The sequence below is a fragment of the Vipera ursinii genome, assembly GCF_947247035.1.
Source record: "Vipera ursinii genome assembly, chromosome: Z".
NCBI lineage: Eukaryota > Metazoa > Chordata > Lepidosauria > Squamata > Viperidae > Vipera > Vipera ursinii.
In genome coordinates this window covers 5,266,157-5,289,033 of record NC_139517.1, presented here as the reverse complement: position 1 = coordinate 5,289,033, position 22,877 = coordinate 5,266,157, and the positions used below count along the sequence as shown (strand labels likewise).

At 41.9% G+C, this 22,877-nt stretch overlaps 1 protein-coding gene across 1 annotated transcript; it reads right to left on the bottom strand.

The window, feature by feature from the left end:
* Nucleotides 1-5,611: 5,611 nt before the first annotated feature.
* LOC310649935 (vomeronasal type-2 receptor 26-like) lies at nt 5,612-21,885 on the bottom strand (the record flags this gene model as incomplete). The annotated part of the gene is made up of 5 exons (XM_083378765.1): nt 5,612-6,213; nt 8,253-9,071; nt 18,084-18,909; nt 19,267-19,558; nt 21,617-21,885. The coding sequence occupies 5 exons, from the start codon at nt 21,883-21,885 to the stop codon at nt 5,612-5,614; spliced, it is 2,808 nt and encodes a 935-aa protein (XP_083234891.1).
* Between the last annotated feature and the right edge of the window lie 992 nt (nt 21,886-22,877).

The following is a 22,877-nucleotide window of genomic DNA, read 5'->3' as shown; positions in this document are numbered from 1 at the left end:
GGCAAACCCCTGGGATGCCTTTGAGTGTGTGTTCCATGATTCCCTGAAAAATGCCCGGGGCAACACTGACCCCAAATTGCAAGTACTTTACTCTGAAAGCCCCCCCTGTGGGTCACAATTGTCTGTGCTGTGGCTGTGGCCTCATCAACAGGTAGTTGCTGATAGGCCTGCACCAAATCTTGTGGTAGATGGCTTCTTCACGTTACATCATTTTGGTGGGCCAGATCGTTCGGACAGCTCCACCAGCAGCTTCATCCTCCACGACCTCGTTCTGGGCATCTGCGAATGACAGGACCTCTCTGGCAAAAAGTTTTTGCTGCAGCTCTCGATTATGGAGGCCACAGATGAGCCAGTCTCGAAGTCGGTCTTCAACGTCTGAAAATTGGCATAGGCTTGCAGCCTGCCTCAAGGCTGTGATGTATTTGGATGTGGTTTCTCCCGGCTGCTGTATTCATGTTCGAAGGCATAGCACCATGCATTCACTGACATCTTCATTTGGAAGTGTTCTCCGAGCTTCTTCTTCAGTTCAGCATAGGAGATGGATTCCAACGGCATGGGCGTGAACAGGTTTTCGGCCAGATCAAACGTCACTGGGCCGCACACACAGAGCAGCGTGGTGGCCTTTAGTCCATCCTCTGCGACCTGGTTTGCCTGAAGGTAGTTCTTGACCTGGGACAGGTACAAGGGCCATCCTTCTGGTTTCTTGATGTCAAACTCTCACAACCTTCCAACCTTGGGCATTCTGCTGGTCATCGCAGCTGGCTTCTGCTTCTTCTAATCCTGCCTCTCCATTTCTCAGGGACTGGTCCTCTGAGTGTGTGGTCACTACCATTGCTTGCTAGCCAACCGTAGGGGGGGGAATTGCTTTTCCCACCAGGCATGTGCTGCCTCTCCCCTAGTGACTTTCAGCTCTGATGAAGAAGCAGGATTCCACCTTCATTGCCAGTGTTGTATACTGGGTTCGTTGCGCAGGAATGAAGATGAGGCAAGTGAGTTCAGCAAAGAGCATGGTTTCTTTCTTGCAGGATCTGAACTAGAGAACAGGGCTGCAGCTGCAGCAATTTATACCTTGGCCCCTAGGTGGCATCCAATAGGTTTGAAGCAACCTATTGCCACCTAGGGGCAACCAATAGCAGCGCTGGAGACGGGTTGTCTGAGATGCTGGGAGCTGTTAGCTAGCTCCCTGCTCTTGCAACCTACCAGCTGTTACCATGTGGTGTTAACAAGCAAGCTCAATACATAACAGAGAGGCTACCACAAAGAAGAGGAGGTTAATTTATTGTCCAAAGCACCAGAAAGCGAGACAAGAAACAATGGATGGAAACTAATCAAGGAGAGAAACAACCTGACATTAGGGAGAAATTTTGTAAAACAGTGAAAACAATTAACCAGTGAAACAGCTTGTCTTCAGAAGTTGTGGGTGCTTCATCACTGGAGGTTTTTAAGAAGAGATCGAACAGCCACTTGTCTGAAATTATATAGGGTCACCTGCTTGAGCAGGAGGTTGGACTAGAAGACCTCTGGGGTCCCTTCCAGCTCTATTCTGAAATGTACCAATTGAATGAAGAGCATAAAGCTTTTCCATTCTCCATGGAATATTGGATTCTATTGTGACATTATGCATTACTGTGACTGCATTAAAAAAAACCATAGGCTTCCCAATAGAAGTATCTGGAAATATTTTTAGCCTGGCTAAAAGTGATAGAAGCTAGGTTTTATTTAAAAAACAGAGGTCTTCTTTATCAGCTTTTGCCAAACACGATGATCTTTTACAAATGGTCCTACCTGTGGAAATTTATAGGTGTTCAAAATGTGGGCCATCTGGATGGTATTGAGTGAGATGAGGTCACCAATGATAGGCATGAAGTTCAGCTTCCTTCTTCGGACACAGCTGAAGTTGATTGGACTCCCTCGATTCAGAAACAGAAATGCTAAAACATGCTGACTGGCCTCCCAGGCACTGAACCCATTTTCATGAATCTCCACTGTTAGTGTAATGTTGGGGAACTGCTTGACGTTCATGTTGATCTCGTCAATGGCAAAATACATAGAAAGAGGATGCTGGGCATATTTTGGTATCATGCTGAAATGAAAACGCAGAAGGACAGAAATTCATATCACAAAAAGAACTAAATCTAGTTCTAAACTAAATAGATAATTTCAGCAATTTATCCAGAAGAGATTAATTTTGAATTTCAACAAAAGAGACTTTTTCCTTTGCACAGTATTCTGATCATCTCAACAGTCACTGACTGATGACCAACAGCAAGGAGTCATGAATCTGATTTTTTTTTGTAATAAGGCATAGAGTCCTACTGACCATATCAACAATGGTTTCAATATTTGCTTTTAGCATTTCAAGAATGTAGTTGAACCTTTCCAGTTATAAAACTGCACCTATTTTATTCTTAACACATATGAAAAGCAGTTGCTTTTTTTACCCTGGGGCAGAAATTTGGATCAGATTTATTCTCTATTATAAGAGATGTAATGAAAATTGGATCTTAATCATTTAATTAGCATTAATCCTGTTGATCAGGTAGCAGCTATTCAAATCATTTAGGAGGAGATGTTCAGTAAGACCTATATCTCTGAGCAACAATTTTGGAGAGGCTGACTGGAAAATGTTTTCCAGACTGAGAAAGTGATGTTCCTCTTTAGTACAGAACATAGAATAAAGTCTAGTATAGCTATCCCTTTTGCTGCCTATTCTACCTTTTGAGTGTCAAAGTTGTCAGCTGGGCTGGTAGGGAATCTACCCTACCCTTTTCCCCTTGTTGCTGAGTTTGTCTTCCAGTTAATGTCTGGGTAATTAAAAAAAAACATTACTACTTGTGGTGTATTTTTACATACAGATTTTTAAATGTTTACTGTAACTAAACATTCATCTCTTTCTTCTCCATGGTTAGCTGGCCTATAGTATACAATGTTGTTCTTTTATGTTGACCTATGAGCATTATAGCAGGCTTTCATCCTTGGTTTTGTGCATCTCTCTAGTTTTGTAATGTCATCTCCTGGCAGAGGATGTATTTTCTTTGAAAGTCTAGGAACACCAGCCTATCAACCTTATCACTGGGTGGATATGTGTTAATGTTTGGTAGTAAATTATATGATCAGCTCCTTAAATCAAACTTTTAGTTCATAGTTTGCTGATTTGCTGGAGCTTCCTTCTTGCATAGAAAAGGTACAGTGAAGATTGTATTAAAATTATCAACTATCTAGAACTTCCTAGAACTGCTGTAAAAGTTTACATACAACTACACACTTCAATCAATATATGTTAATGCTTAAGATGGAAATAAATCTTCACACTGTTCTTTTGAACTTTGTAACCTTTTCTTCATCCAATGGCATTCAATCTTTTCTTCATCCTTTGAACCAGAATAATCTACCTTTTTTCTACATTTTCTCTGAAGTTATATTACATTTTATTCAAAGAAGAATGAGGCACTTACAATCCATATTCAGAAATGTGTGGCACTGTTTTGAAACTCTGTGTACGTTCATCAGCATTTACAAAGGAAAAAAATCCCCCAAGTATCATTTTAGCTCTAGAGGTAGGAAATTTCCTTGGAACATTAGAGGGCTGGAGGCAGATTGATTTCAAATTCTCATTGACAGTGCCAGGAGGAAAGAAGAAGAGCAGAATAAATTTAAATGCCCAGAGTCTTGAGCCATCGTTCCTTTCTGTCAAATACATGGTCAACAAAATATAGCTGTCCAGTTTGCAAAAAAATAAATTGCCTTCATTAGACCTAATGGGAAATGTCCACTAAAAAGGAAGAATACATTTTTTCTATATATAAATAAAAAAGTAAAGATAAAACAGAACAATTTCCGTGACTCAGATCTCGGTGGCACAAGATAAATTTTGTGGATCTTTCAAAGTGCAACAGGTCTGATATTTTTTTTCTCTTTGCCATCCTTGTTCAGGTGTGATGCTGCCAAGAAACAGAACTGAAATATAGTCATTTTGCAAATTAGAGGGAAAATTATTACCTTATACTCTGTTCCCTGATGATTTAGGCAAATGTGTTTGTGTGTAATCTCTGTGTGGCTACTGTAAGAGTTTCTCATAGCAAGTGCCATTTTATTTCTGTTGCTTTGCAAACTTCTTTATTCTTACATTGACCTTATAGTCAGAAAAGTTTCAGAAACTTTTGCTTTTGAGAATTACATTGCCTGTGTTGAATGAATGAATGAATGAATCAATCAATCAATCAATCAATCAATCAATCAATTGATCAATCAATGAATGAAAATAAACAACATGAGAGATGATCTACTAAATCAGAGGTCCCAAACCTTTTGGGCACCAGGGATCGGTTCCGTGGAGAGAGGTTTCTCCCTGTTGCCTGCAATTTCCTTGCCATCTTCTCTCTTTAGTGGGCCTACAGTTTCCTTGACTTTTTTTGTTGTATTTTTGTCCTTTTCTGCTCTCTATTCCAAGCAAGCATCTGCCTTGTGTGGTTGTCAACCGCTCTCCCATTTCCATAGTTAGATGTTCACTCAATCACTGAACAATTGATTCTACAATGAAACAAGGGATCCATTGTTATGTTTTATTGTGTCCTGAGTTATATGGCTCTCCTTTCACTTGCCAGCTTCATTGTGGCTTTCCAGGCTTGCAAACTGCCTGACAGCTTTAATGAAGCCAAGTTCATCACCTTTAGCATGTTAGCTTTTTGCAGTGTGTGAATCTCCTTTGTTCCAACCTACCTGAGCACCAGAGGAAAAGCCATGGTGACTGTGGAAAACGTTTCTATCTTGTGTTCTACTTCTGCACTCCTAGGATGCATTTTCCCCCCAAGTGTTACATTATTGTGTTGAGGCCTGATTTAAACAACAAGGAACAATATACAAGAAGGAATGGTTAACTATTTTCTCTCTGATTATGTTTTTAAGTTGGTAAGAGTAAGTTTCATCAATATTATATTTAAATTTGTCCCCAATGATATTCTCGGATATCTCACAGATATACTGTGGGAAGACTAGTGATTTTTGACACTCAGAGAGAAACTATTTTACAGTCAATCACTAATAATTTCCCAATTGTCCCCTCATATTTGCTGTGAAGACACAATTACATTTCCTTAACTACGCAGTGTAAATATAAATATAATGTGAAGGTGAATATCTACTCTCCATTCAAAACTTTCTTTTCTAAAAGTGAAAATTTGGGGGCATCTACCATATTGTCACAGAAGTAATATAAGGTAATGTAATATAATGGAAATTCAATAAATACATTTGTTTTGTAATCAACCAATTATTTTTTATTAAAATAATATTCTGAATAATTATATAATTGTTTGGTTGACTTTGTTCCTTGTTGTCTACCAGCCACACTCTGGATGTCTGCTCTCTTATTTCACCTCCTTCAATTCTTCCATGAAACTCAGGGAAAAAGATATCCATGAAAAGTGAAAGATTATATAGGCATGATCCAATCGTTAACCTTAGCATGCCCTTTATTGCAAGCATTGACCCATGGTTCATATGAATCATGAATTTGCCTCCCTGCATTTGATAGTGTTGCCAAAAAAATCTAATAGTAATCAGGACGTGATACGACAATGACAAGGGAAACACCAAAAGCCTCCCCCCCCCGCTACAATTTTAGATCACATTGCAACTGCTCCAACAGAAACACCAGATCAAATATGTTGCCACTGTCCCATATCAGACTCTGAAAGATCTGGGATAAGCCCATGCCTGCCATGTCAGCCATGAACTCCTGTGCCACCTCAGATCCTCCTTCTAGGGAAGGCAGTTTAAGATCACCCAAGACCATGAATCTGAGGAACACCACTGTCAACTCAAACTTGGAATCCAATAAAGTTAGGTGATCATTATACTGCCACTCCTGCCCTAGGTTCTCCACTGATATTACACCTGAAGCTAAACTAGCCATATCTCCTAAAGTTCCACCCATCCTTCTGGCTCCAGTGTGGTCTAAGTAATATACAGTATGTTTCAGTTGACTCATTCCTTTCTTGGAAAGAGTAATACCTAAAAAGTCATTGTACATCTGATGGACAAGATCACTCAAACTGAATCTATGTTGGACTCCACGTTTAAAGCAAGATCTGTGAGGTATGGGGGCTTGCAAAGTGAGCTGGGAAGAGTTTGAGCCCATGGAACCTGAGGAAGTGGACAAGGCCCTCTCAGCTGCTAGTTTATTGGATCCATTTCCTTCCTGGCTTATTAAAGCTGTGTGGAAAGGGATGCAGAATTGGATCTGGCAGTAGCAACAATGCCAACTGATTTCTAGAGCCCAATTTAATGAATAAGGTCTCACATTCACTAATCTATTGTGAATTGACCCTGTATACCTTAAGAGATGTCTGGATGATGACTGTCACACCTTTCCCTTAAGTTTCCACTGATGTCACACCCAAAACCCATCCAGGGGATGTGGTGTTCTGTATCAAGTCTGTCTTGGGAGAGAGAGAGAGAGAGAGGGAGGGAGGGAGGGAGGGAGGGAGGGAGGGAGGGAGGGAAAGAGGGAGGAAGGGAAAGGAAGAGATAAATTCTATGGATTAAAACTAATGTTAAATATAATTTTAAAAGAAATTAATAGAAAAAGAAATGTTTATTGGGTTCCTTCTCAGAAAGAAGTATGGGAACCAAGCCCAGTCTCACAACAGCATATTTCTTAGGGTAAGAAAAGAGCAGAAAATGTTCCTATTCTGAATGGAAGATAAACAGAATGATTTAATTTGCAAAACTAGACATTTAAGGTAGTTTTGTTAGACAATGCCTAAACCATTTGGAAATAATGTTATGCATTATTATATTGTTTTATTTTAAACATATAATAAGTCATATGATTGCACTGTTGGAAAGAATCTGATAACAGCTGGTTGACATGAAACCTGTAACACATTAACTCCTTATGTATTTCTAAGCTCTAATATAAAGATTTAAAGATTTTGATTTGAAGTGTCCCTTCAACTATTCAATTACTTTTTTTTAGATGAAGCCCCTCCTTATTTTCAGGAGGTCTAAAGAAATAGCCTAAGAGATGATCTACCAAATCACTTAACAATTTCTTTGTTTTTTTTTAAATCTCCACTACTCTTCTCTTAACTACCAGTAGTTTCTAATTCAAAATTGCAGATCTTTCTTACTCTATCATATTATTCACACATTCATATGTTTGTTTTATAGCCTCCTTAATTTCCAAGTACTCCTTTTTTTCCTTCAACAATAACTGTGTGACTTATTTGAAACCAAAGGAGAGTGACCAACATAAAATCTATGTCTAAACGGTATTTATCCTTAACATTAGATATTAAAAGAGACTCAAAAAAATCAGACAATAATAAAGAAAGGAAAAAATGTATTTCCTTTTATTTAATTTGTATTTAAATTCAATAGAATAGAAATAGTATAGCAATAGTATGGTGTTTATGTTTCAGAAAAAACATGTCTCAGAAAGCATATGACAAATATACATACATATTTCATATTAAAATCACCTGAATTGAAGACACAATTTCTCTTAGTGGTTAACATATAATGTAAGCCAGACATGTCAAACTTGTGATGTCATGTGAGGTGCACAATGTATCGGAGCATTTTCACCATTGCCTGCAATGGGGTGGCCGCGGCTTCCAGGTGACACATCTGACCCACAGGCTGGCAGTTTGACACCCCTGATGTAATCACTTAACAATACACTGAGAAAAATGCATTATTTAATCATTATTTTTATTGATTGCTGCCTGCTGGTTAGCTTGGGTCTCAGTACAATCAGGAAGTATTTAAGGGAAAATGATACACCCAAATAAAGCAGCACTGGAGATTCAGATGGAAAAGATCTCCACAGCTACCATGGATTTTCCATTGATGCTCAAATAGGTTGGTAGAAAAGAAACCCACTCCCTGCAAAAGACTAACATGGTAAAAGCAATGAACCTGGCTTAATTGAAGCCACCAGTTAGCTTAGAGGCAAATAAATCCATGATGAAGCTTCTGAAAGCCATAAGATCTATATGGAACAAGTATAAAACATGGAAAGTGATGAACATTGCATTGTAGAATTATTACTTCAATAACTGAGGGCAGAACATATTAATAAAATGGAGAAATATTATAAAGGGCCAGTCTTTCTCTGTGCTACTATCCTTCCCCTGTCATTCATAAAAATAATGTAGATATAATTTAATTATTTTGTTTGATTAGTTGGTGCCTGCTATTTAGATCTGGCCTCAACATTATGATGAAGCATTTTGGAAAAAAGATACATCCCAATAACCCAGCACTGGAGGACAAGATGGAGAAGATCTCCACAGCCACCATGGCTTTTCCTTTGGTGCTCTGATAAGTTGGAATAAAGGAGATCCATACACTGCAGAAGATCAACATGCTGAAAGTGATGAATTTGGCTTCATTAAAGCTGTCAGGTAAATTACGGGCAAGGAAAGCCACAATGAAGCTGACAATCGCTAAGAAGCTCAGGTAGCCCAGAACACAATAGAACATGAAAATGGAGCCTTCATTGCATTGCAAAATTATTGTTTCTATAAGGGAGTGCATGTCTAACTCAGGGAATGGAGGAGAGGTTGCCAACCACAAGATGCCAAGACCTGCTTGAATAAGAGAACAAGAAAGGATAATGACAAGGGCCAATCTTTTCCCCACCCATTTTCTCAATGAAGATCCTGGCTTAGTAGCCATGAAAGCTACAACCACAGTAATAGTTTTAGCTAACACACAAGAAACAGCAGCTGAGAAGATTATGCCAAATGCTGGTTGACGTAGAAGGCAGGTTACTTTTCTTGGTTGACCAAGGAATAACAAGGAAGATAAAAAGCATAGTAAAAGGGCAATAAGGAGAGTGTAAGTGAGGTCCCGGTTGTTGGCCATGACAATGGGAGTATCTCTATGCTTAAGGAAAATTCCAAGCACACTGATTGTCATGAGGGAGAAGGAAACAGCAGCTGAGGCCAAACTGATCCCTAAAGGTTCTTTAAGGGAAAGGAAACTCATTGTTTTGTTAAGGCATCGATCTTGAGCCTTGCTTGGATACTGATCCTCAAGACATCTGGAACAATCTTCTGTATCTAAATAAAAAGATCAAAAGTAAGCTTATTTATTTCCATTTACCACTTTTATTGATAGATTTTATTTTCCTGTGCTCCAAGATCACTGCAGATGGGGACTGTAGCCAAGAAATTAAAAGACGCTTGCTCCTCAGGAGGAAAGCCATGGCAAATCTAGACAGCACACTAAAAAGCAGAGATATCACCCTGTCAACAAAAGTGTGTATAGTCAAGGCTATGGTCTTCCCAGTTGCAATGTATGGCAGTGAAAGTTGAACCATAAAAAAGGCTGAGTGCCAAAGAATTGAGGCCTTTGGACTATGGTGCTGGAGAAGACTCCTGCAAGTAGCTTGGACTGCAAGGCGATCAAACCGGTCAGTCCTAGAGGAGATCAACCCTGACTGTTTTTTAGAAGGCCAGATCCTGAAGCTAAAACTCAAATACTTTGGCCACCTAGTGAGAAGGAAGGACTCACTGGAGAAGAGCCTAATGCTGGGAACGATTGAGGGCAATAGAAGAAAGGGACGACAGAGAATGAGGTGGCTGGATGGAGTCACTGAAGTAGTAGGCGTGAGCTTAAAAGGACTCGAGAAGATGGTAGAGGAAAGAAAGGCCTGGAGGAACGTTGTCCATAGGGTTGCGATGGGTTGGACATGACTTTGCAGCTAACAACAACAGACACTTTTATTAAATGTTTTCTGTTATTGTTTGATAATTGATGTTGATCTTTGATTAGTTGCCTGTATGCCTATATTCCAATGGCCATTCCATTTAATAGACTGATTATTGCAGGGAGTTTTTACATTTTACTGTTCTGTACCAGCCTACTACCGGCCTTGCAGAAAGGCAACCCCTGTACAAACGGTAGAGACTGGAAAACAACTGAGGCTAGAAGGCGTCTGCCAAGTTTAATTCACAAGCAAAACAACAGAACAAGAAACAAAATACCGGAACTTTGATCCTCAAACGGGGCGGTTGCTTTCAGCAACCAGCCCTTCCCCAAACACTCCTTTTATTAGAGTTCAGGGCGTGGCCTCCCTGTGCCTCCTTCCAAGGAGTCCCACAGCCTTTCTCTGCTTGTTCCTGCTTGACTGCCTCCTGCGTCGGGCGTCCTTGAACAGGGCCAGCTGTGGGTCATCATCATCCGCACTGTCGGGCTCGCGCAGCTGAGAAGAGGGCCCTGGCTGGGGGCTCTGTGAAGCCTCCAAGCCATCTTCAGCAAGTTCGTCTTCAACACCCTCCTCCTCCCCCTCGTCTGAGTCATCCGAGACATCCGAGCCGGCTGCCGGACCCACAGGCTGGCCCTGAATCACAACACTATCCCGCACCGCAGGGCCCTTCCCCCGGGTCTGCCAATCCGGATGCGGTCGGGATGGGAATTGTTCGTGAAAAGCAGTCACCAACACAGGGGCATGAACGGCGGTCGCGTCTTCCCAGGTGAAGTCATCCGGTCCATATCCTTTCCACTCGATCAGGTACTGGAAACGACCTTTCAGCCAACGGGAATCCCTGATGCTGGTGACCTCGTACTCGGGGGTGCTGCCTCCATCACGAGGTCCTGATGGGGGAGGTTCCGCTTGGCGGAGTGGACAAGCCGGTTGCTCGGGGACCAACAGGGACCGATGGAAGACTGGGTGCACGCGCAGGGAACGTGGCAGAGTTAAACGATAGGCGACCGGATTGATGACAGCCTCGACTGGGAACGGTCCTAGGTAACGGTGATCCAGCTTCCTCGCCGGCCGTGTGGACGGTAGGTTCCTGGTGGACAGCCAGACCCGATCCCCCACCGATAGTGGAGGCGTATCCCGTCTCGAACGATTGGCAAACCTCTTGTAGTCGGCCTTGGCCTTCTCCAGCTGCCGTCGCACCAATCGATGGATCGCCTGTAACACTGCCATGAAGTCGTTCGCTGCCAGCTCCGGTGAGTCCACGGGAGAAAGGGGGAAAAACCGGGGGTGATAACCCACATTGGCCAAGAACGGTGTCATCTGCGTGGAGGTGTGCTGCGAGTTGTTAAAGGCAAACTCGGTTATGGCCAGATAGTCCACCCAATTGTCCTGCTGCAAGTTGACGTAGCAGCGCAGATACTGCTCCAGGATACCGATGACCTTCTCGGTACCCCCGTCAGTTTGAGGATGATGCGCGGACGAGAGGCAAACCTTAATGTCCAACGCACGCATCAACTCCTGCCAGAAGCGGGCTGTAAACTGGGCCCCCCTATCGGAGACAACTCTATCGGGGAGGCCGTGCAGCCGAAACACCTGTTGGATGAACATGCGACTAGTGGCGCGAGCTGACGGTAAGCCGCGACAGGGGATGAAGTGCGCCATCTTGGTCAGCATGTCCACCACCACAAACATTGTTGTGAAGCCAGAGGATGGGGGTAAATCCATCAGAAAGTCCATGGACACAGCCCCCCAGGGTCTCTTGGGTGTTGGCAAAGGCTGCAGTAAACCAGGCGGGGCCCCTGTCGCTGACTTGGCCTGCCTGCATGGGATGCAGGAGGTGACATAAGACTGGACATCGTGTCGGACTCGGGGCCACCAGAAGGTACGGGAAACCAGGTTCAGAGTCTTGAACAGGCCAAAATGCCCCGCTGCCGGGTTATCATGACACTGGCTGAGGACGAGTCCCCTGAGTGGCCCTCCCGGAACATAGAGCCAGTCACGATAATACAAGAGTCCATCCGTGACCGTCCAAGGCGAGTCTGGCCCCACCTCCTCCTTCCGCTGAGCCACCCACACCTCCTGCTGCTGCACCTCCCGGATCCGAGCCCGTATATCAACCGGCTCCCGCACCGCAGCAAAAGACTCGACGGGGATCACTGTCCTGGGCAGAAGCTTGTCTTCCACTCGGGTATATTCGGGCTTCCTGGACAGAGCATCCGCTCTCTGATTGTGCCCGCTTGGTATGTACCGAACCCGGAAGTCAAACCTCGCAAAGAAAAGGGACCACCGGATCTGGCGTTGGTTCAAATTCCGAGCGGTCTGCAGGCTTTCCAGATTCTTATGGTCCGTCCGGACCTCGATTTGATGCCGCGCCCCCTCCAGATGATGTCTCCAAGCCTCGAACGCCGCCTTGATGGCCAGCAGCTCCTTCTCCCAGATGGTATAGTTGCGCTCCGAGGGGTTCAATTTCCGAGAGTGATACGCGCAAGGAAAAGGGTACCGCTGGGCGTCGTTGCCTGGAGTAACACGGCCCCAATGGCAATGTCGGAGGCGTCCACCTCCACGACAAACGGCCGTTGCGGGTCAGGATGCTTCAAGATGGGCTCCTTCATGAAGGCGTCCTTCAAAGCCTGGAACGCCTGTTGTTCTGGTGCGTCCCACTGGAACCGAGTCTTCTTCTGCAGGAGCCGGGTGAGGGGGGCTGTCAAGGCAGCAAAGCCAGGGATGAATGTTCGATAGTAGTTGGCAAATCCAAGAAGTCGCTGAACATCCTTCACGCGACGCGGGGGTTGCCAACTCTGCAACGACTCAACTTTACTCGGCTCCATGGCGATGCCCTCAGGAGAAATGCGGTGACCCAGGAAATCGATGGTCACCTGGTAGAACTGGCACTTCTCCAACTTGGCAAACAGCCGATGTTCTCGGAGGCGCTGCAGGACCTGACGGAGATGCTGATGATGCACTTCATGTGACGGGGAGTAGATCAGGATGTCGTCCATGTAGATCACGACAAACTGGTCCAACAGATCCCGAAAGATGTCGTTCATAAAATGCTGAAACACAGCGGGGGCGTTGGTCAGGCCAAACGGCATCACCGTGTACTCAAAATGTCCATAGCGAGTACCAAACGCCGTCTTCCACTCATCACCCGGCCGAACCCTGACGAGGTTGTAAGCTCCACGCAGGTCCAGTTTCATGAAGATCTTAGCCTCCCGGAGTCGGTCCAAGAGCTCGGGGATGAGGGGCAGCGGGTAACGGTTGCGCACCGTGATGGCGTTGAGTTTCCGGTAGTCACAACAAAGCCGTAACTCGCCCGACTTCTTTTTGACGAAGAGCACGGGCGCAGACACTGGCGAGGACGAGGGCCGGATGAAACCACAAGCCAAATTCTTTGTCAGGAAGTCCCGCAATGCAGCCAACTCGGGCTCCGACATGGAGTACAAACGCCCCACTGGGAGAGGCGCATCAGGGACTAAATCAATGGAGCAGTCATAGGGCCTGTGCGGGGGTAATTGATCCGCCTCTGACTCGCTGAACACATCAGCAAAGTCGGACAGTTCGGGAGGCAAGGAAACCCCTTGGGAACCCTCCACCTGGCCGGCACAGATATGGCGGGAGTGGTCCACGCACTGCAAGCTTGGGAAGGTGACCAAGTTCTGAGACCAATAGATCTGTGGATCATGCGCCCGGAGCCACGCCAGTCCCAAGACCACGGGGAAGTGCAGATCCGAAGTGATGTAGAACTGGATGGCCTCCACATGGGAACTGATGGCCATACACACTGGTTGCGTGGCGGCCGTAATAGGCCCGGACAGGAGCACTCGACCATCGATAGTCTCCACTAACATGGGCGGATCCACCGGACACTGGGGAACAGCCCATTTAGCCACAAAGGCTGAGTCCATAAAGTTCGTGGTAGCCCCAGAGTCAATTAAGGCATGGACTGGAATCCCCTCTGGCTTGCCAGGAAGGATCAGACGTGCCTCCAAAATCAAATGCTGTGGAGGTTCACAGGCACCATCGGAACGGTGTCGCTCAGTGTGGTTGTTGTGGGACGCCCGATCTATCACACCGTCTAGATCGGGCTCGGGGCGTTTCCCGACAGCAAAGTAGGGGACTTTCTCGGAGCAGGCTTGGTCACTGATGCCCGCTGATGCTTCTTTGGGCAAGAAGCAGCCAAATGTCCAGGGTCCCCACAGTAAAAACACAACCCCCCCGATCGTCGTCTGTCCATTTCCGTCACCGATAGACGAGACCTGGCGGAACCCAGCTCCATTGGCTCCTCCCTTTGGACTGGGGGCTCACGCACAACAGGGGCGGCAGGGGTCTGTGGGGTGGCACGGTGACTCTTTCGCTGCTGCAGCCGGGCATCGATCCGCAGGCAAAGATGGATCAGCCCATTCAGGTCTGAGGGAATGTCCACGCGGGCCAGCTCATCCAACATCTCCTCCGACAATCCATCCTGGAAGGCATCCACGAGCGCAGCCTCATTCCAGGCGGAATCCTGGCTAAGCAGCCGGAAATCGCTGATATAGGCCTGTAGGGGGCGTTGACCCTGCCTCAGAGCTTTCAGGCGTCAGGTGGCAGTCTGCGTCTTAATTGGGTCCTCGTACATTAGGCGCATATGGTCACAAAACCCCACAAAGTTATCCAACAATGGGCTAGGTTGTGCCAGCAGAGGCGTGCCCCAACGAGCTGCATCCCCCGAAAGAAGGCTTAACACAAATCCCACCTTATCCCGGTCAGTGGGGAAATCAGCTGCTCTCACGCTGATAAAAAGCTGGCATTGTCCCAGGAAGGCAGGAAACAGTTCTGGATTGCCAGCAAATTTATCCGGCATTGCTATCTGACATTTCCTCCTGGGTGGGGGTGCAGCATGTACCTGAGCTTGCAGTTGAGCCACCTGAGCTGCCAGCAAAGTGAGTTGCTGAGTGAGCTGAGCATTCTCGGCACGTAGCTGCTCCATAAGAGTAGTAAGGGGTGGGAGGCTGAAAGCAAACTGTTCTGTACCAGCCTACTACCGGCCTTGCAGAAAGGCAACCCCTGTACAAACAGTAGAGACTGGAAAACAACTGAGGCTGGAAGGCGTCTGCCAAGTTTAATTCACAAGCAAAACAACAGAACAAGAAACAAAATACCGGAACTTTGATCCTCAAACGGGGCGGTTGCTTTCAGCAACCAGCCCTTCCCCTCCCTGTGCCTCCTTCCGAGGAGTCCCACAGCCTTTCTCTGCTTGTTCCTGCTTGACTGCCTCCTGCGTCGGGCGTCCTTGAACAGGGCCAGCTGTGGGTCATCATCATCCGCACTGTCGGGCTCGCGCAGCTGAGAAGAGGGCCCTGGCTGGGGGCTCTGCGAAGCCTCCAAGCCATCATCAGCAAGTTCGTCTTCAACACCCTCCTCCTCCCCCTCGTCTGAGTCATCCGAGACATCCGAGCCGGCTGCCGGACCCACAGGCTGGCCCTGAATCACAACATTTACAGGAAATATTCCAACAGTTCCAATGCTTTCCTAAATGGACTTAATTCTATTTTCAGGTAGTACTCTGCATTTCTAGGTAAAGGTAAAGGTTCCCCCACACATGCGTGCTAGTCGTTTCCGACTCTAGGGGTCGGTGCTCATCTCTGTTACAAAGCCGAAGACCCAGAACTTGCCCAACGACGTCTCCGTGGTCATGTGGCCAGCATGACTAGATGCCAAAGGCACACGGAACGCTGTTACCTTCCCACCATAGTGGTCCCTATTTTTCTACTTGCATTTTTACGTGCTTTCGAACTGCTAGGTTGGCAGAAGCTGGGATGAGTAACAGGTGCTCACTCTGTTATGTGGCACTCAGGATTTGACCCACCAAACTGCCGACCAATTGACAAGCTCAGCGTCCTAACACACTAAGCCACCGCATTCCTATAGCATTTCCACTATACCACATTTCCCCAGTTCTTTTGCAGACTAAACACACATAGCTACCAAATGACAACCCTGAATCTAAAACAAATATTAAAAATATTCATTTCTTTCTTTTCTTTTTTCTTCTTATACCTCAGTTTGTACTTTTATGAAATTTGGTTCAAGTGTTCTGAAACATCTGGAATTCCATGAGGTGTTGTAAAGATTTTGAAAGCTATTATGATACTTTCAAATTTTGAGAATATTACTAAATTAGACTAACATGAGTTAGCAATGCTTCCTGCACCACAGAATCACCCTCAGAAATAAATAACTGATGGAACAATGTATTTTTATACAATGTCATGAAAAATTGAAGAGTTTCATAAAATATATACTGATTAAAAGCATCCTCAATATAATAGTTACCCTTATGTCATATTGAATATGGATTTTTTTCATTCAATTCTACAAGAATGAATTAGATAATTTTCAATTTCCTCTCTTTGGTATGTGTTATATTGTCATGCAGTGCTTTGGATGACCACCATATAAAATGTATGTATATGTTTACATATACCTGGTCTACAGATGAGATTTGCAGGACCCTAAACAAATTATTCATGTTTGTATTCCAGTTTGTAACCCTATATTTGGGGCACAAATGCTATAACAGAAAAGATTTCATGTACATTAAAGGCTTTAATGTACAAGATTTATTATTTTAGAATTTGGGAGATTATTAATAGTTGAAATTAGTAATAACTGATATCCATATGGGTCACATGTTCCTTGGTTTTTTTTAGGCTAGAAAACATCAATTTTAACAAGAAATAAATATGTGCACCAGAACAAATTGTAATATTTGATGGAACAATTCCTTTACTGACCAGTGTTCTTATATTTTTGTAGAAGTTCATAACTGACCTATCTTGGTTGAAATCTTCCCCGGTGGACAAGAAACACAGTCATAGCAGCAAAAACTTTTCTCTTCAGATTTTCTCTTCCAATATCCAGGGTGACAGTATTCATTACACAGAGAAAGTGGAACAACCTGCTTATTAACATAAAAAATGTAATTGCCAGGTTGTTCAGCTTTTTCATCAAAGAGAGTCAACTAGTGATCCCATAAAGAGAATCATAGCCATCAGAGATCAGTTGGATATATTTTAATAAAAAAACTTTTAAGGCAGGTGGAACCATGTAAACATTTTTCATATATGCAGTTTTATACCTGATTAAAGCCTTTGTTCCACTCAATTAAATTTCCATTAATGATCAATTTATTTCCATAACTTGCATAAGGATCTAGTCTTCCAACTTTCACCCTCCGGATGGACTTGTTAGGAAACACAATTATATTGATGATGTCAAATTCTCCTGCAACTTCCCTCTTCTCATTAAAGTACACCATCTTTCCTGCTGAGTTGTTGAAAGAAATGCCTTGAAAAAATGGATGGAGCTATTTGATAAAAAAGAAAGCAAGGAAGTTAAAATCACAATAATGAGAGAAATCAACATGTTTGGCATTAAATGTTTCTGAAATGATTTTCAGAGTTTGATTGGACAAAATGTCAATACAAAACAAAGAATATATACTGTGAAACACTTGATGTGTTTAGTTTTGCTCAAAAGAGCAAGAGATGAACCCACAAAGTATTGTCAGTAAATAACATACAGAATTGTGTGATTCAATTTTGTGATATCTGTGCATTTTACAAAAGGAGAAAACTATGTAAGCCTATATATTTAGAAATGACAGATCCCGAAATACTGTCTCTCTGCTTATCTGCTGTCAGCAAAAAGAAAAATTGTTTTAATGAAAAATATATAGACATTACAAGGAAGTGGCAATTTAAGGGTTGCCATGGTACAGTAAATTCTGACAAGATTTACAATAAATTGGCAAGAATTAGCTCCAAGATTAACCCCCTATGAAGCAGGAGACCCTATACTATTCCAGACAAGTAGCTCTCCAGTCTCTTCTTAAAAACATATTGTGATGGAGCACCCACAATTTCTGAAGGCAAGCTCTTCCAATGGTTAATTATTCTCACTGTTAGGAAATGTCTCCTTAGCTTTAGGCTGATTCTCCCTTGAGTAGTTTCCATCCATAGCTTCTTGTCCTGCCTTCTTTGACCCCTCTTCTTTGTGGCAGCCCCTCAAATATTGGAACACTGTTGTCATGTCACCCCTGGTCCTTCTTTTCATTAGACTAGACAAACAAAATTCTTGCATATGTTCTTCAGATGTTTTAGCCTCCAGTACCCTAATCATTTTTGTTGACCTTTTCTGGACTCTTTTTACATCTTTTTTTTTAATATGGTGACCAAAACTGAATGCAGTATTCCTTATGTTTTATGTTGGTTTAAGCAATCTCATTTATCTGAAAAATATATTTTCTTTCCAAGTGAAAGGAAAACCTATTGCTGGAAAAATGTTACCTTAAAAGGATGAAGTTCCAGAGATTTAACTCTTTTACCTGTCAATATTTTTTTCTCATTGGAGCTCTTTGATAATAGTCCATGCAGAGAATGAGCCACTGCATAAACTCCATTATAGATACTAGAACTATGACCAGTCATTTGCATTTCAAAGAGAGGTGTGGGAAGACTGTTCAGGTTTTCTTCACCAGTGCATTTTTTACTTCCCATTGAAGACAATTCAGAATTAGGAAAGAAACAGCCAAACGCTTGCTCCCAAAAATGTTTTCGAAATCCATCTCTGTGCCTTGAATATGATTTTATGGACTGAAGAAATTCTTCAAATTCTAGATTTTCACTTGAATGGATTTGAAAGGAAATGCCCCCATCAAAACCCTGGAGATTCCAATCTTTTTGGACTCCTGTAAGTATAAAATCAATTTGGCTTGTAGTAATCCACACCTTACTTAAAGATATATTGTCCTTATTCTCAGGATCCCAGAGAAATATGAAAGTGGTAAACCACAGTAATGTCAAAGATTCTCCATAAATGATATATACATTTGCTTTAACATCTGCAAAATGTGTATAAAAATTAATCATTATTTCACTAAACGTGCCCAAGTCATCCAAACGCAATAATTTGGGAAATCTTTGGGTGAAAGCTAAGCAGATTTCTTGCTCAGAGAACAAGAGATCCAATTTCTGCAAAAAATGTTCTCCACTTTTCGTGTCAGCAGCAAAGAGCCCGATCCATTTCCACCCAAAATGTTGAAGCAATTGAACAATCCCGATATACTGAGGAACTTCATTTGGAGCCATAAAGTAAAGTGAAGATGATTGAAAGCTATAAATTTCTTCTAGGGGAAATGATCCATATGTGACCTAAAACAAAACATAAGACACAGTACAGAGAAGTCAAAGAGAGGTTTCTGTTTTGGTTATGCATTTTTATGGATCACTTCAGAAATTGGTTAGACTGATTGGAATTTACACCTGATCCATAATTTCTCAAATTTTGAGAATATAGTTAAATTCTTGGGCATTGATTTTTTTTCTTTAACAAATGTGTTAAAATATTATCAGGAATCTAATCTTGATTTTGACTCTCTTGTTAAGTGAGATTCACAAAAATGTTGATATTCACGAGAATGAAGACTTAAGCATACTCTTAGGCATAATTAATCAATTGATTAATCAATTAAGAAGAACAAGATAAATCTTTTCTCCCCCTGGACCCACCTGTGGAATTTTGTACAAATTTACAATTTCTGCCATATCAGATGAAGTATCTGATCCAAGTCCTCCAATGATGGCCAGGAGATTTTTTTGAAGTCCACATTTGTAGTTGGGCAGGAATCTATCTGATTTGAAAAGTAAGTCCAGAGTGGTCCGATAGGTCATCTTAGGATTGTTGTAGCTGTCATAGATGTGGAATCCAAGGGTAACATTGGGCAAGATTTGTGCATTCTCATTGATCTCCTTGACAGCAAAGGCCAAGGAAAGGACATGCTGGTAGAATTTTGTGATCAGACTGCAAATAAAGTAAGTCTTTCATGAAACAATTCTATAATGTGTAGAACAATACTGAAAGAATTCTGATTTCTGTTTGGGATTGGAATTGGACTTTTTATTTTAATACAGTAGGTGTTTCCATTTTATTGAACACTTTGCATCCCGGCTGTACAGAATGTTATTACACATTTCATTCATGGAAAGTTACTGAAAGTAACTTATGCTAATAATATATTTTTTAGGATTTAGAGGCGATGTTCGATGGCAAGATACAGAACTATTTCTCTGTAGGTAAATTTTAAACTTATTCTTCTTCTTACTTTACTTTCTTCCTCCAATCCTAAAAAAATAATAATAATGAGAACTGGGGAGGGGGGGCATATGAAATTTGAAATATTTTTTTAAAAAAACTCATGTCCTCTAAATGTCCACCTTTATCTATTGTTTGACTCACCATATTGTTTTTACCAGTCCATTTCTTAAAAACAATCACGCTAAACTTTCACTTCAACAAAGATATTACTATATTCCTGAATATTAACTGAGAAAAAAATACAGTCTGTCTGAATAGATAGAAAAGAAATGAAATGACGAAAAGAATATGATTTGCTCTATTTCTCCCCCATCCTCCCCACTTCTTTAAATTTTCATGAAACTCATATTAGTTTATGATCAGTTTGCTTTCAAGTTTTCCTAGCAGACCTGGAGAAGCTTCTTGGATAAGAAGTGAAATGTCTTCAAAGAAAAACAAGATAGTCCATTTGCTTCTTGAAAATAAACACCTTTGGGGCAACCATGACATGGATAACAGAATCTTCATAGACAATCTAGCATGTTGGACTTTTCCCTCTGGATGATACCTGTTTCCTATCACCTTTATTATTTTAACATCAGACCTGGGTGGGACCATCTGGGGAAGGGGGAGATGATAATGTGGATATAGCGATTAAGATATCTCCTTGTGGAAACATCTGGGAAAGCAAAGTAAACATTGGAAGGAAGAAGTAACCTGGAAAGGAAAAGGCATAGGCTGGTAGACCAGTAAATTCAGAAACTGTCCAACAGTTTTTCCTTCTCTGCACAGATGGAAACAGCATGAAACTGGTAAATAAGGAATCTAACTCTGCAGTAGTTCTAGTTCAGAATCAGCACCATCCCAGTTTCATCACTCACCCACTGCAATCCCAAATATGATTTCTGCAGTTGGCTTAGGAGAGATTTGGGATATATAAGGGAATACCAACAACTTAGGATGCTATGTGGAATTCCCCAGAATCTTTGAGAAAATTATTTTTTAGTGGATGACTTAGATGAGAATGAAAACTCCTCATTTCTGCCTGTGCTGCAAATGAAAGATTAATATTTCCTTGCATTGAAGTACTAGTCTTTACTTTTAGCTAATGTTGATCTATTATTTATTACAGGAAAATGTATTTTCATTGCACCTGAGAATTTACTCATAAAAATATTGAGGACAATGATGAATTTGATTAAGTTAAGAATTAACTTGTGCCTTTTTATCATTTTCAAATATTATATTATAATTTGAGATAAACATTTCTAATTTCAGGTAAGAATTTCTTGAGCACCATGTTTTGTGCAGCTTCACTTTCTAAATTATCTCATTTACAATGTCTTCAGTTACGAAGAGCATCCTAGGTACATTTTTAACTTTGTCTTTCAAATAAATTTATTTAAAGTTGGATGTTAATGTTCCTTTTTATGGATATATCTCTCTTGGGGGAAAAATCAATTCTATTCTTATTTTATTTAACAGAGGGATCTTATCTCTTAAAGATTTATTTATTTCATTAAGTCCCTATATCTTAGGGATTTGTAATAAATTATTTATTAGCTGTTTAGGATCAACCTCTCATGACATCTTAAAAATACAATAAAGTATCCAGATGGGAGGGGGAAAAAGACTTATTGAGCCTACAGCCAAGAAGCACTTGACCAGGTAAAGTTTTCATCTGCTTTATTTAAACATCTCTTTACAGGAATAGGTGTCATCATCTTTAAAGGTTGAGAAGAAATAAGGGATATTTAGAAGAAGAAAGGTGTGGAATTTGCTTACTCTGGAAGTCTATAGAGCTCCTGAAATGGATGTTCATCAAAATTATGTTCACTGAAGGCATAGAGGTTCTGTGAAGCCATCCCTCCAATGAGGAGATCACCTGATTGGTACCATTCATGTGGAACTGGAATGGGATCAACCTCTGGACACTTGAGTGCATTCACTTTGATCACTGGGAACATCAGAATGAACAAAACATCAGCAGCCAAAACATCTTCCAAAAGAGGTCTCCAACATATCAATCCACACCAATGGATCTGACCTAGCATACTGGATTTTCCCAACACACTTCCAAAGAGAAAAGCATCAATCTAAACTTTTCACTTCAGTGGAGATACAGAAATGTGCTTGAATAATGACTGAGACTTCTACAACTCACATTTTAAATTAGTCTGATCAAAGAGAGAACAGATGCTGGAGCAAATGAACCCAATAGCCCTATTTGGCTGTTCCCACCACCTCAAGCTCTCCATGGAAATAGGAGTAGTTTATAACCTCTTTCAAACTTGCTTTCTACTTTTCACTGCTTCCTGGAAAATCTCTGGAGCTTTGAGCAAATAAATACATGACAGTAATTTGGACCAATTCTAGGAAGAGTTAATTATCTATTAAATATTTTCCACAAAACTGGACCAAAAATACATCTAATGGTCAATTGTCAATTTAGTTTAGTTTAGTTTAGTTTATTAGACTTATATACCGCCCTTCTCCCGTAGGACTCAGGGCAGTTCACAAGGTTTTTTAAAAGAAACAATACTACAATTTGAGAATGTGTTCTACTTTCTTTGTGAAACAAAAATAATTTTGAAAATCAGTTTTTTTTAAAATAATAATATACTCATAGGACACATTTAGAAAGGAAGATGAATATCATGCCACCTGCCCAATTTCCTTTTTAAAAAAAATTAAAGAAATGATTTTTTTTAATTATTCTGTTTTAATTTTAATTTAACTATTTTATATAATTTGGATGTCACCCAAATCTAATTGACTCTGGGCAGCTCATAATAATTTAATTTAATTTAATTTAATATTTGCATTTGTATACCGCCCTTTCCCTGAGGACTCAGGGCGGTTTACAGGGAATTAAAATCGAAACATACAAAAGTTAAAACCAATTAAAAAAGCATTAAATTCACCCTGTAGATTAAAACCCCAGTTAAAATTTTCTCCTCAGCCTGGGCCCGAGAGCTCAAAGAGCCAGGTCTTCAGGCCCCGGCGGAATGATCGGAGGTCAGGAGCAGTCCTCAGCTCTACCGGC